Source organism: Borostomias antarcticus (assembly GCF_949987555.1).
Source record: "Borostomias antarcticus genome assembly, chromosome: 9".
NCBI lineage: Eukaryota > Metazoa > Chordata > Actinopteri > Stomiiformes > Stomiidae > Borostomias > Borostomias antarcticus.
The window spans coordinates 19,087,226-19,102,120 of record NC_140242.1 but is presented as its reverse complement, the minus strand read 5'-3'; the positions used below and the strand labels follow the sequence as shown (position 1 = coordinate 19,102,120).

General features: G+C 47.7%; 1 protein-coding gene across 1 annotated transcript in view; it reads right to left on the bottom strand.

Annotated features, from left to right (window-relative positions):
* The window catches only part of cwc22 (CWC22 spliceosome associated protein homolog), a gene marked incomplete at its 3' end in the record, with an annotated part of 29,166 nt that overhangs the window by 4,544 nt on the left and 9,727 nt on the right, over nt 1-14,895 (bottom strand). The window contains exons 13-20 of the mRNA XM_084443607.1: nt 14,245-14,352; nt 13,549-13,633; nt 11,382-11,442; nt 6,008-6,085; nt 5,729-5,881; nt 5,316-5,443; nt 1,960-2,061; nt 1,454-1,626 (exon numbers count right to left, since the gene is read on the bottom strand). Of these exons, the coding sequence (XP_084299733.1) occupies nt 1,454-1,626; nt 1,960-2,061; nt 5,316-5,443; nt 5,729-5,881; nt 6,008-6,085; nt 11,382-11,442; nt 13,549-13,633; nt 14,245-14,352 (888 nt within the window). The remainder of the gene's footprint in view (nt 1-1,453; nt 1,627-1,959; nt 2,062-5,315; nt 5,444-5,728; nt 5,882-6,007; nt 6,086-11,381; nt 11,443-13,548; nt 13,634-14,244; nt 14,353-14,895) is intronic.

Sequence of the window (14,895 nt, the reverse complement as noted above, 5' to 3'; positions counted from 1 at the left end):
GGGGTGGGGGTGGGGGGGGTTACTGAATCACCAGCTCAAAGGTTGCAGCGTCAATCCCAATAATATACCGTATTGTTTGGATTGATTGTTGAAGTTAAATTACATTCAATTACAATGGTTTCAGTTGGCATATCGTACCTGCGTATTTTGACCAAGAATTGCATGGTTGATAATAGGGCTGGGTATTGGCAAGGACCTCACGATACCATACATATCAAAATACATTGTGATACGATACAATATATAATTTACTGGAAATTGTAAAATACAGCTAAAAATACAACTCCATCCCCCGCTCCCTGGAGGGGACCCTGAGGGCGGAGTGAATGGAAGGACATTTTAAATCCATTTAAAACACAAATAATGTATTGATGAATCATATATCCTTAATGTTATATATCTATATCTATTCCCTGTCTTGTTCTGTATATTTCCTTGTATGTATCGATACAGTATGGCGGAAAATTGATACAGTATGGCGGAATAAAATGTTGTATGGATTTAACTGGCCAGCCCTGGTTGACACACAGGGTTCGTGCCGGGGTTAGGGTGGGCGCAGGGTGGCAGGTCTGCAGAGCTGCTCAGACTGGGGGGAGCCAGATGACGATGAAGATGCCAACTGTGGGGATCCGCAGACACACACACATGCAGACACACACACACACACATGCAGACGCACACACACACACTTGCAAATACACGAAGACACACACAGACACACGCATCCCAGGTAAGCCCATGTGAAACCCAAGCCTGCGTCTGGCTGCGTGATGTTCTCGTCCGTCTGCAGGGAACCGATGTGATGTGAAGGGAACCAGGGAACCACGCGGTTTGTAACTGATGTGAAGGGAACCAGGGAACCACGCGGTGTGTAACTGATGTGAAGGGAACCAGGGAACCACGCGGTGTGTAACTGATGTGAAGGGAACCAGGGAACCACGCGGTGTGTAACTGATGTGAAGGGAACCAGGGAACCACGCGGTGTGTAACTGATGTGAAGGGAACCATGCGGTGTGTAACTGATGTGATGTGAAGGCAGTGATCTGATTCCACCAGAGAACATGTGTTTCTGCAGGACAGACTCTGCTGTCACATCACATGTCCCTGGTCTGCTATGAAACCCCACGGCACCAACTAGCCCTGTAAGCGCGCACGCGCACGCGCGCGCACGCACACACACACACACACACACACACACACACACACACACACACACACACACACACACACACACACACACACACACACACACACACACACACACACACACACACACACACACACACACACACACACACACACACACACACACACACACACACACACACACACACACACACACACACACACACACACACACACACGGCACTGGGGACATTAGCATACCCTATGATGCTCACGGGGAACATGTATTTTGTATGTGTGTGTGTGTAAAGTGCGCCTCTGCGTGTACCCGAGCTGCTGGAGGAGTCACTATCGCTGGAGGAGTCACTGCTGTCGCTGTCCGAGGAGGAAGAGGAGGAGTCAGAGGAGGAAGAGGAGGAGTCAGAGTCAGACGACTCCACTTCCTGGTTCTGGGTCATGATCATCTTCGGGGCATTCTTCAGGTGTTCCCTCAGCTCATCACTGGATGGAGGGAGGGAGAGGGAGAGAGAGAGAGAGAGGGGTGGAGGGAGAGAGAGAAGGGTGGAGAGAGGGGAGAAGGAGGAGGAGGATGGAGGGAGAGAGAGGAGGAGGGAGGAGAGTGGAGGGAGAGAGAGAAGGAGGGGGGAAGGGAGAGATGGGGGAGGGGGTTGGATAGAGAGAGAAAGAGAGGGGAGGAGGAAGAGGGAGAGAGAGAGAGAGAGAGAGAGAGAGAGAGGGACAGGGAGGGCGAGAGTCAGCTCAGAAGGCCAGTTCCAACCGAACGGTTTAATCACACGACTCGCAGGGGAGAAGCGCCGAGTGGGTGGTTCTTACGTCAGTCCCCCCAGGCCGATGGACGTGAAGAAGTTGATGGCGAAGCGAGTGTTCCTGGGGTTGTCACGGGGAAACAGACCCTCGAAGAAAGGCTGCAGCGTCCTGGAGGACACACACACACACACACAGGGGTAAGAGTCCTGGTGGAGCAGTAACTGAATAGCAGACCCTACAGTAGAGGATTCAAGATCATTTTAATTTAGTCGAATTTCTCATTGGAGGTTAAGCTTGGGAAATGTTGATCTTTTTTTTCGCCTATAACAGCTTCTTTTCAAAAAATGTTAAATTTTATTTTATATACTTATTTAAGGATTTTATCCTGTTTTCATCCAATTTGGAAGCCAATTGACCCTGACCAATTACCCCCTACTAACTTGAAGATTCATCACAAACCCGGCCGGTTGGCAATGTGAAAGACAACTCCTTGACTCTCTCAGCTCACAACCGTAATTCCAACACCAGACAGGGTTGCTGTTGTGTGATGAACTCTCAAACTGAGATTAAACTAACCAGCCTCGGGGAGCGGTGGCCCAATAGGCCACTCTGGGATCCGGTACTCAGATCTGGCGAGACCACCGGTTCCCGGTGGGCAGCCGCACCGGAACACAATGCATTAGACCGCTACACTACCGCAGACCCCAATAGCAGGGAACTTAAAATGTAGCCTAGTCAGGGAAAAACATGAAATGCAATTCTTGATCTTGCAGCATGATCTTGGTTAAAACAACCTGATTTAATGCAAATCCAGTTGAATTTCAACCCTGTGCTTTGCATTCATCCATCACAGGTGCCATGCTTTCTTCCATCACATGCACAGCTAATCCCTAGAATCCTGCACACTAAGAGGGCTGTAGAATCCATTAAAGTTCTACTCACAAATTATTATATAATATATATTATATTATATAGATTAAGCAAAAAAAATAGAAATGTTTGCCTGCATGTCTGCTTATGACGAAACAAAATGTTTATATATGTCTGTTTATGACAAGGTAAATACAGTTGGTATAAATAACCCCAAAATTCCCAGTTTATTCCCGTTAATTCCCATAAATTCTCAAGAATTCCCGTTAATTTCCATGAAAAGTTTCCAACATTGAATATTCCCGGAATTTTGCAACCCTAGTCACATGTAATGTTACAATATACAGTGACATTGAAATGTTGCTGCCGGCTCCAAGATTAAGCTACAGATAAACTCTAATACTCAATTCAAAGTTACAAATTTACAAAATGGTCCAGTCGGGTGTGTGTTGTATATAAAGCAGTAGGGTGTGTGTTGTATATAAAGCAGTAGGGTGTGTGTTGTATATAAAGCAGTAGGGTGTGTGTTGTATATAAAGCAGTAGGGTGTGTGTTGTATATAAAGCAGTAGGGTGTGTGTTGTATATAAAGCAGTAGGGTGTGTGTTGTATATAAAGCAGTAGGGTGTGTGTTGTATATAAAGCAGTAGGGTGTAGAGGTCTTCACGGGTCGGGTAAATCCGAGAGGACCCGAACCAGACCCGAGACCCGTACGGGTCCGGGTCCACATTTCCACGCTTTTATTATGGTCAATTGGGTTCGGGTGGATCCGATTCTATTACCTCGGGTCTGTTTATCATTATGCGTAATACCCGAGAAAAACACGACGCGAATTCAGTGAGACCGCGGCCGCGACGCGAGCGGAGACATGGCAGCCACCACCAGTAGGCTACCTTGTGAAAAATAAGCTGAAAGAAAATGAATATAAAGAGGTCAAACCTAGCGGCAGCTTTGTGTAGCCTTATTTATTTACGGCCGTTTCATTTCCATGCTGCCACATCACAGCCTGATAAAACAGCGATTGATCCTGTCGAGATTGAGAGGATGAATCGCAATTCCATCCAACTGTGATGCAACAGCATGCAAGCCAACAGCCGTGACAGCCTAAGCGATTAATGCTACTAGGCTACTTGCTACTACTACCTGTCGGATCCGTAAAATACCAGATCCGACTCGGGTCTCGGGTCTCTGTCCTACTCCTGCTCTCGGACAAATTCGGGTCTGGTATACTTTTTTTTTTTAAATGATCGGATTTAGTCGGATCTCGGAACGAATGTCTCGGGTCCATCTCAGTTTTGGGTCCACATTTTAGACCCGAGAAGACCTCTAGTAGGGTGTGTGTTGTATATAAAGCAGTAGGGTGTGTTGTATATAAAGCACAGACCTGCAAACTCCCGAAAGTGAAAAAGGTGACAGGTCTGAAACCAAGTTATGGTAGGGGGGTCCCTAGTGATTTTAATATGCAAATGACGCTTTTTGGAGCGTTTTGAAACTAGAATTTCTGTGTGCAAGTAGATACATGGCTCTTGCGAAGTGCATAGTATATCCATCCCAATTACAACCCCAAATACAATTATGTAGATATCCAGATTCACAGTTGAAACATTTTAATCAGAATTTCAGTTTCTTTTTCCCTAAAATGAGAGAACATATCTCATAAAAAGTTAGTTATTTACTTAAGCAACCAAACAATTACTTTTTTACACTTTATTCTCCCCGTTGCCTCTCAAAAAAAGACAACCAACCTCCATTGCCTGAAATGCAGGAAAGAATGAGACAGGGAGACATGATAGCTCTTAAGGATGCCCTGATCTGAATTATTTGGGCCGATAAAGTTGTGTTTTTTGTTGTGTAATTGTTTCCCGTGACTTTTATTTTGGAATTCCTTGAAAGAAAGCTACCGGACATAAGTTTCGTTTCTGCTTGAGGGGCAACTAGTAGTGTCCTCTATCCTAATTTTAAACCGCAAAAACATCCAAACTACAGCTGATTATTATCGTTAACAAGTGATTAGCAGCAGCAGCTTTGGAGATATTTGGGCTGTATGAAAAAACGCTGTATGAGGAGATCCTGGGAGAAAACTCCCGCAATTGGAATGGATGTTGGCCGCTGTTGACATGACGTTTACGTTATTCAACTGGAGATCAAGCAACGTTACATCAAACAACAGGAGCTGTATTTATACCCTTGTCTGCTGTGGTTAGTCACTATTTCACGTTCTGAATTGACCCACCACTCTAGAACATTTAGCTTGTAGCATCCAAGTTTGTACTTATATCTATGCCAAGCTAACCAGTTAGTATTATCCAATAAGGTTTATTCTAGCCGGAACATCAAACGCAGTCACTCTCCCCTCACCCCCCCCCCCTTTTTTTGGAAAACTCCCCGGATATGCATGATTCATATGAATGACCCAATTGACAAAAAAAAAACGGCGATTGTAGCCGAAAGGCGACTAGTTTGCAGGTATGAAAGCAGAAGGATGTGTTGTATATAAAGCAGTAGGGTGTGTTGTGTGTAACTGTGTCAGAGGTAGTGTTACTCAGTACGTACATGTCTTTGAGCCTCTCATTGAGGCGGGGTAGGCCCATGTAGGCACACAGCTCCTGGAACAGGATCTTCACAAAGATACGACTGGAGGAGGTGGTGGTGTCCTCGCTCACCTTGATACACTCCAGCACCTGAGACAGAGACAGACAGACAGGGAAGGCCCCTTAACAATAAGCTGTTGATGAACCAATTAACAGTCAGCATTTTATTCTCTAAGCCAATAAGAGGACAAGTTCTTAGACAAGCTTATGATAGGAACCTGCCCTGAATCTAGCCTATAAGAAATTTGTCTAGCCAATGACAGAGCAGTCTGCCCAGAGTCTAGCCAATGAGCGAGGAGTCTGCCCAGAGTCTAGCCAATGAGAGAGCAGTCTGCCCCGAGTCTATCCAGTGAGAGTAGAGGTAAGGTTGCGTACGCTCCAGGGGATGGAGTCCGTGTAGAGCAGGTGAGCGAACAGCCGCGCCACGTTCCTCAGCTTGTTGGTCTCCAGGCGGTGGATGGTCTCGTACTGCTCCATGAAGATCGCCTCAAAGCTCTCCATGTAGTCCTTCTTCAGCACACAGAACCTCTGGACGGACACACACACACACACATCAAAATACAGCCCTACACACACTAACATTTTAAAGAGTCAAAACTCTCCATCGAGTCGACTTTTTTTAACACAGACACGCACGCATGTTCTCAGCCTTACCCCTGCTAGCAGACCAAAGAACTTCTCGTAGGTCCTCTGCTGGGCACAGCAGTCCAGAATCATGTTGCACAGCTCTTTCTGTGAGGACAGACACAAGATGTTAGTCTAAACCTGACAACAGGTTTAATATACGATAGTTAGTCTAGCCCTGACACCAGGTTTAATATACGTTAGTCTAGCCCTGACACCAGGTTTAATATACGTTAGATAGTCTGGTGGTGGGAAAAAGAGGGGGTGTCCACTCAGGGTAGCGGGGGGGGGGGGTCTGGCAGGCTACAGGCTGAGGGGCCTGGAGTCTGAGGCCGGGGCAGCAGGATACTGGGGGGGCTTTGGGGACTTGTTTTTAAATCTTCGCCAACTAGCCAAAAACAGGGAATGATCCAGAGGAAGGATGAAGAGCCATCAGAACAGCTGCGGCCCTCCCTCCCTCCCTCCCTCCCTCCCTCCCTCCCTCTCTGTGGGATGAGATGAGCTGCTACACCTGGTGTCTACCTGGGGTGAGAGGGGTAGAGAGGGGGAGGAAGACAAAACTGGATGGAAGAACTGGCATCCGGCAACAATCCTTCCTTTCCTTCCTTCGCCCTCTCCTCTCCTCTCCTCTCCTCTCCTCTCTCCTCTCCTCTCCTCTCCCCTCTCCTCTCCTCTCCTCTCCCCTCTCCTCTCCCCTCTCCTCTCCCCTCCTCAGCCAGCAGGTAACATCAGTGATTTTATGTTCTTTGTTCTCTGTCTGTCTGTCCTATATCGGGTTGTCTTTGATTGTAGTTTTTTGTTGTTGCGTTTTATGCTGCCATTTTGGTCAGGTGTTGCTCGAAAAAGAGCTCTTTGAGTTCAAGCTTCTTTTACCTGGTTAAAAGGTTAAATAAATAAAATAATAGTGATTCCAGGAAGGGGAGAGGTCTACACTAAAAGGCTCATCACAGAAATATACTTTTCCATTAACCCCTGTATCTGGGGAGGATCTGAATTTCCCGAATCAAACATGAATATTACATGTCCTGCGTTCCCCCTCCCGTCTCCACGGGCCAGCGAAGCTGAGGGGCGACAGCGCTTACGTCAAACGGGTCTGAGTCACGTGTGACTGAGTGCGTGTGTGTGTGTGTGTGTGTGTGTGTGTGTGAGAGAGAGAGAGACCCAGTGATTCACTGTTGACAGTCAGGGGAATGTTAAAAACTGACAGGAGCAACAATCCTGCTGTCAGCCCCTCTGTCTCGCCCACACCATCTTTGACAGGGCACGGCTAGAACGTTAGCGTAGCTGTCTAAAACTACAACATGTCTGGCTGTAAACCTTCTGTTTTAATTTTTTTTGTGTGGCTGTCTATAGCCCATCACCTCATTCAATACACAGACACCCACACGCAGACACCTCAGTAACTATGGTAATAAAGTAAAACAGTTGGGTCTGACTGACTACAGGTCCGGCATCTCCAGGTTCTGACTGGATGTGTTCAGCTCACAGGCACAACCCAACCTACAGATAACCTGCTACTAATTGACCTCCAAGCTATCCCTAACCTACCTCTATGTTCTACTCTAACATTCCCATAACCTAACCCTGACTAACAACTAACCTACCCCAAAACCAACAGACAATCTACCCTCAACAACCACCTTAACCAACAGCTAACCTACCTCTAACCTAGTGTTGTCAAGATACCAAAATTATGACTTCGATACGATACCTGCCCAAAATATCTCGATACCGAAACGATACCACGGTGAAAATCTAAAACATAAGGAAAAGTAATGGAATAATAGATGACAGAACATGAAACTTTAAATTGTTGGCCTTCTTTAGTGCTCTGTTCAGTCTTTTTGCATCTTTTGAGTCTTTATCATATTTCCTGTAGCTTTCAAACACAGCTGGAAGGGAAGGCTGCCTCGACTGGGTGGTTTGGGATTGTGCTGGCATCTGTTTGTCTGTGTGGGGAGAAATCAATAAATTATGCCTGTTGTTGTTGCAAACTGTGAGATAATCAGAAGAACCTGAAAAGCCTATAATTATTATTATTAATTAACCCAGGCCTATTGAAGCATTTTTGCTATTCCAAATTATCAGAAGAGATAATGGTCTCACGGTTAACAGTTCTCTCGCTCTAGGAGGTCGGAGCAGGTATTTTTTTTTTTGTCACATGCGCCAGGCAGAGAGCTAGGCTGCATCTATGCTAGCTAAAAGTCTCATGCTACGGATGAAAATTAGCTTCTCTAGCTATCATCTGGTGCAATAAATGTATTGTGCATTCATACATTCAAACATAAGGTAGGCTAAATATCCTTTGGTTGTATACAGTACTGGTGTTGCTGCTGTGTGTGTCTTATCTTCTATCATATTCGCTAACCTGTCGCTCTTTGAATTGTTTGTGTAAGTCGGCATGTCTGTCTGCAAGATGCTTTGCCAGGTTGGTTGTATTGGCTCCGTTGGTTTGTATAGATTTGTAGCATCGTTTACTTACAGATGGGCTTTGTAATGTCCGTGGGCTTGCCCTCACTGTCGGCTCTGTAAGCAAAATATGCCAGATTTCGCTGCGCGCATCAGCTTTATCGACAAGCTGTGGACGGTCGACATTTGTACTTGTAGCCATCTCAGGTTAGCTACCGTCCTCTCGAACATGCTGCGTGCATATGAGGGGGGAAAACTGTTGCACTGCTCGCTGCAGAGTGACAGAGCGAGGAGAGAGAAAGAGAGAGCGCGCACACCCACAAACACACATACTGCCCCGCGACTCGGGGATCTTGGGAAAGAGAAGCAGAGCGCTATTAGCCTACAAACAAACACAGCTTGTGGTATGAACGCGACTCAACATATACGGCTCTTATTAAAACACTGTCTTTCTTAAAGTATCGATACTTTAAATTTGGGTATTGTACCGTTTTTGACGACAGAGTATCGCGGTACTTTCCTAGTATCGATACACCGTGCAACACTACTCTAACCAACAACTAACGTACCTCTAACCTTGTCCTGTCCTAACGTGCCAGGCTTTGGGGCGGAGGGGGACTGGAGGGATACGTCTCCATCTTACACGATCATGCCCAAAGAACACAACATGCTCATTAAAACGCCATATGTTACTGAAACGCACTACATCACCAGCCCTGTCAGACACATGGCAGGAGCTCGGAGCAGCATAGCCCGTCATCAGCCTTGGACACCCCTTGCCGTGGCCTGCTCTTATATTCAGTCTCTCTGCCGCTCTCTCTCCTTGCTCTACCACTCTCTCTCTCTCCTCATCTTTCTCTCCCTCTACCACTCTCTCACACACTTTCTAATATGGCTGTGTACTATATTGATTTTCTCATATATATATATAATACATTTTTATTTTTTTTCACAACAAAAACATACAAGACAGGGGATATATTTAGATATATTTAAGTAAGGATATAATTAAATGATCGATACATTATTCAAGTTTAAAGTGGATATAAAATGTCCTCACGTTCCCTCCGCCTTCAGTGTCACCTCCAGGGAGCGGGGGATGGAGTTGTATTTTCAGCTGTATTTTAATTTTTTTTGTCAATTATGTAGAGCATTGCAATGTGTCACAATATGTATTATCGCAATGTATCGTGTCGTGATAGAATCGTATCGTGACCCATGCATCGTGATACGTGACGTATTGTGAGGTCACAATCCTATCGTGACCCATGCATCGTGATACGTGACGTATTGTGAGGTCACAATCGTATCGTGATACGTGACGTATTGTGAGGTCACAATCGTATCGTGATACGTGATGTATTGTGAGGTCCTTAACAATAACCGGCCCTACTAACTACACCCCTCCTGTAGTCCCCCGGGCACCGACCAGATGAGAATCTCCTCCCCCATACGGCCGCTAGACCATATAGCCGCTAGGCTTCCTACCACGCAACCATAAAGCCATTAGCGCCAGCTAGCAAGCTCGCTCGCTATATGTTATACAACTGGCCCTCGGGGCCAGCAGGCTAGCTGGCACCGAGTCCTCATGATGCACACCTCACTGGCTCCTTTCAGACCAGCCGCTAACAGATGGAGCAAGCAGGGAGGGAGGGAGGAGGGTGATAAACTAGCACCACTTAGCTTAGCAGCGTCATCACAGCCGACTACGTCACATCAGACCAGCTTTTGGGCTGATCGTAATGAAACCACTAGGCTGTTTCTACTGGCGGATGTCTCCAGAGGTGCAAACCGATCACAGGTGAAAAAGGTGACAAACATGCAAACCCATACATACACAGATCAAACAAATGATCTATTTTGGATTAAAAACAGCTATTTTCACCTAAAGGTGACAAGTCTGCACCCCTGTGTCTCCATACTTTTGCACTACAAGCTGATGTGAGAAACCCCACCGAAGCCAACTTCCCCTTCACTCACACCCACAGAGGCACGTAGGCCGGAGGACCACAGCTATTCAGGGATCCAGGTTGTTGTTATGTGAACATGTAGGTGAGTAGTACGTCCTACTACAGCCAGGGAGAGCTGGGCTGGACTGACAGAGGGACGCTTGACCGGGTCAGGAGGTCCACAGCGCAGACCAGATCAGGTCGTCGCGGACGCCCACTGCTGTGACCGCTCAGTGTGGTTCTAGATTCAGACTACTTAGGATCAGTGGAGCCATGGCAGGTAGTACCAGGGAACGCAATGAAGGGTTCTAGATCGAGAGCAGAGTACTGCCATCCCTAGTTCTACAACGAGCAAAGTTCTAGAAATAGGGTGCACTAGTCTGTGGAAGGTTCCGGACGAAAATGTTCTAGACAAAGTGCGCACAACAAGAGAACACTATGGACCATTATGGTCTGCTTGTGGCCGGAGGTGGTGTGTGTTATGCTTGAGCCGCTGAACCAGGAAGTGTAGATGACAAATGGATCCCCAGTGACTAAGCCTGGCTGGTCTCCATTGAGACTAGAGGTAAATATTTAGATCTGGCCCCTAGACCAAATAAACAAACTGGACAGAGGAAGGGAAGGGAGGAGGAAGAGGAGGAAGAGGGGACAAGGGGATGTGGCTTGTTGTGACAGTACATGGGAGTCACTCCTATGGTATTTCAGCTTCACTTGGCTTCAGTGCAACAGTAGTCCTGGTTAGAATGAGAATTTATAGATCAACACCAACCAACTCCCAACATTCTAAAATTGGCAGTTGCTGTTAGAATGTAGGAAGTTTAAAATTCAGCTGCAAAATCTGTTTAACCGAAGCCAACAGTCACCAACAAACATGGCACACCAATCTAACATTGGTGTTGGTTGGAGGGACCACAGACAGGGAACACACACAGACAGGGTCCTCGGACAGACACAGACAGGGTCCGCAGACAGACGGGGTCCGCAGACAGACAGGGTCTGCAGACAGACAGGGTCCACCGTGGGGATGCTGAGCTGGAGGTACTCACCGTCTCACTGTCTGGGAAGTCCATCTTGATCAGCTTGTGGGCACACTCCTCAAAGTCCAGACTGGGGAGACAGACAGACAGACAGGAGGGTCAGTGTTGAGGTGTTCATAATCATGTTTGTTTTGGCAGCCATTTAGAAGAGCTTAAGTCCCTAAACAAACAAACAAACAAACAATCAATCAAACAAATGACCCGACACACAACGTCCATTTCTCCTCACAGGATTTCAGTTCTACATTCATGCTACAGTGTGTGCGTGTGTGTGTGTGTGTGTGTGTGTGTGTGTGTGTGTGTGTGTGAGAGAGAGAGAGGGGTCCAGCTCTACTAAGAGAGCTGCAGACCTAGAGCAAAGCTGTGAAGAACACCATGGGCCTGGTGGTTGACCCACACACATACTGCATCTGGGTGCTAACAGCTGCACACACACACACGCACACGCGCACACACGCACACACGCACGCACACAGATACACGCACACAGATACACGCACACAGATACACGCACACAGATACACGCACACAGATACACGCACACACACACCCAACGCAACGCATCTAACTCGTCTCTCTGGCATTCCAGATGAGAAAATTCTCACCGTCCTCTAAAAGTTATATTGCCCAACATTCTCATTCTATTGCCCAACATTCTCATTCTATTGCCCAACATTCTCTGTGGTTCTCTCACATCATCCCCGTGCTCATACACACATAGCTGGCCAGGAGATGGATGGAAAAGAGGTGGAGTACACACACAAGCACTACCAGGACATGTCTATTAGCAGCAAGGGGAGGAGCATCTCAGTCAGTGTTGAAACAGTGTGTGTGTGTGTGTGTGTGTGTGAGAGAGAGAGAGAGGGAGAGAGTGGGAGGGGAGTAGAGGAGAGTATAGGAAGTAGAGGCTTTTATCAGTGAGCTGGCTGACTGGCTGTTTCACAGAGGAGGAGGAGGAGGAGGGGGAGGAGGGAGGCTTTCAGCATCAGTGCCATCTGACTGGCCAGCCTGCCCCTGGGTGGAGGACTGATGGATGGACCTGCTCTACCCCCCCCCCCTCCTCTCTCTAACCTACATCCTCTCCCCATCTCCTTCTCACCAACACACATCGTTACAACCCACCCATTTGTTTTAATGTGTTCATTTGTTTTATTGCGTTTGTAATCACGGCGACATTGTAAATGAGGGAAACCTCAATTGTCTTTTCGAGAATAAATAATGGTTTGAATATGAATCCCTCTGCCTCGTCTAGAGGTGTGGGACCTCTTCAATCACCGCCTTAAATATCCCTACCATCCTGGGAGGCTGTGTGTTTGTGGTGTTTGTGGGAGTGAGAGAGTGTGTGTGTGTTTCTGTTTGTGTGTGTGTGTGTGCGGGCGCGTTTTTATTTTGGCTAGGGAGAGGTTTCTACCATCTGTGTGTGGAGGTTTGATTCAGACCCAGGGGAGAGTGCTAGTTCTGGAGCCGGGCTGGCCGGTAGAATAACCCACTTCAGTCAGGCAGCACCGCGCTACCCTCAGATTTGGCTGTCTGGGATCCGTCCGATTTGGAATGCTGGGACCTGAGCCCCATTTGGAGTGTCTAGCACCAGCCCCACTCAACAGAGACAGAATTGGTATGTAGGCTACGAAGCAGAAGTTGCAATGTAGCTTGAAGGGGGGCGGGGTTATGGTGTAATGTTCTGTACTGTACTAATCTATAGTGTGTAGCACATAACTGGATGGCATAGCTTGATTTGAGGGCAGGCTGCTGTACTAGAGACCCTTTCAATGACATCTTCACTGTCACTAGGGCTACGACTTGGTCTAAGTAAAGTTCTGCTGTCTCAGCGGCACAGAATACAACTATCTGAGCTAATAGTCAAACGCTAGCGAGTTGAAAACCTTTTTCAAAATGTCCAAACCAACTTTGGGTCCTTGTTGTTCGGTGGTGGGAGTATTATTTACCCATCTCGACTGCTCTGTCCTTGGGAGGCTCAAGAAATAGCTGCTTGTCATTTATGACGTTAGTTAGCCAACTAGCGCCTCTAAAATTAGCGTCGCGGCAAACCGGATGCTGCCCGAGACGGACCGAAGTGGTGTTATTGATTTGAATATGAGAGAAGGGCCGCACTGTATGCAGCTCCCACGGTGAGTTCTAATAAATAGGGCACAACGAGGAGTAGGTGGGACAGTACCTGGACTGGATGGCCAGGTAGATGGTCCGCCTGAAGGCCACCAGGTTGACCTCCGTCTGGTCGAAGATGGTGATTTTCTCCCCGTCTGAAACAGAGAGGAGAGGAGGATGCTGGGGGAGCTCAGACAGGCTGGGTGGGTGGCCGGTCTGCAGGCCGGACGAGGGGAATCACCTCTCACACACACACACAGACACGTAGGCAGACGGGACAGGAAGACATGGCGCAACCACACACGCAGGCACATAGACCGACGGAAACGCCCCTCCCTGCTCATGCTCTCTGGTATGTGCTGAATTTCCTGTGGGAGAGATGACCGGTAGATAGAACCCACAAGGACCAATGAAACCACAGCAGGACACCATCAACCCTGAATCCCCCCCCCCCCCCCCATCTCTCCCTCCCTCTCTCTCCTCCACCCCCCTCTCTCTCACTGCCCTAACCAGTGTGGTCTCTGACCGCCCCCCCCCCCCCCCCTCTCTCTCTCTGAGGGCAGGACAGTTGAACAGTGGACATCTCTCTCTCCAGAGAGCTTGTTGAACTATGGACCCGACCCCCCTCTCTCTCACGACAGCTAGTTGAACAGCGGACCTCTCTCTCTCTCTCTCTCAGCATCCTCTCTCTCTCTCTCTCAGCATCGGACCCCCCCCCCCCCCCCCTCTCTCTCTCAGGACAGCTAGTTGAACAGCGGACACCCACCTTCTCCAACCTCTTCCTCCTTCTCCTGCTCGTCGTCATCATCGTCGTCGTCGTCGTCACTCCCCTCTCCGTCCTCCCCGGAGTCGCTGCTGCCCTCGTCCAGGATCTCTGCAGGTCAAGAGGTCACGGGTTACAGGTCATACAAAAGAGCAGGGGTCAGACAGGATTCACCCTCAAACTCACGAGGCACGCTGCGGCAGAGCAGCAAGAATAGAGGCTTTTTAACTTTACTATCCTAGAGATTGGGCGCCTTGGAGTTGTTCAGGTCTATTTTTAGGCGAGTCTCTCGCCTACACGGACACAAACCCCATCTCGCAATCAGCACCTCTCTGTTTTAAATCCATTTTCAGCCAAGGCAGTGTTCTTATTTTTCAAACCATACAACTGTTTGAGTTGATGATTCTGGGGCTGCCATGTGTCTGTAAATGTATGTATTTTACTGTGTTGAATTGATATTGGCCTGTGTGTCTAAGAAACTGTTCAGATAAGAGTTGCAGTGCTGATGTGAAGAATTTGAGGGGTTTATCGCAGGTGCACAGATAAGTCCGAATACAGAGCAGACAGGCAGACGAAGCAGTACGCCCAGAAATATTTGTGATGAGAGTCATTTCCAGTATAAAGGGGCGCTGTTCTAAATGTTCTTTGCATTTT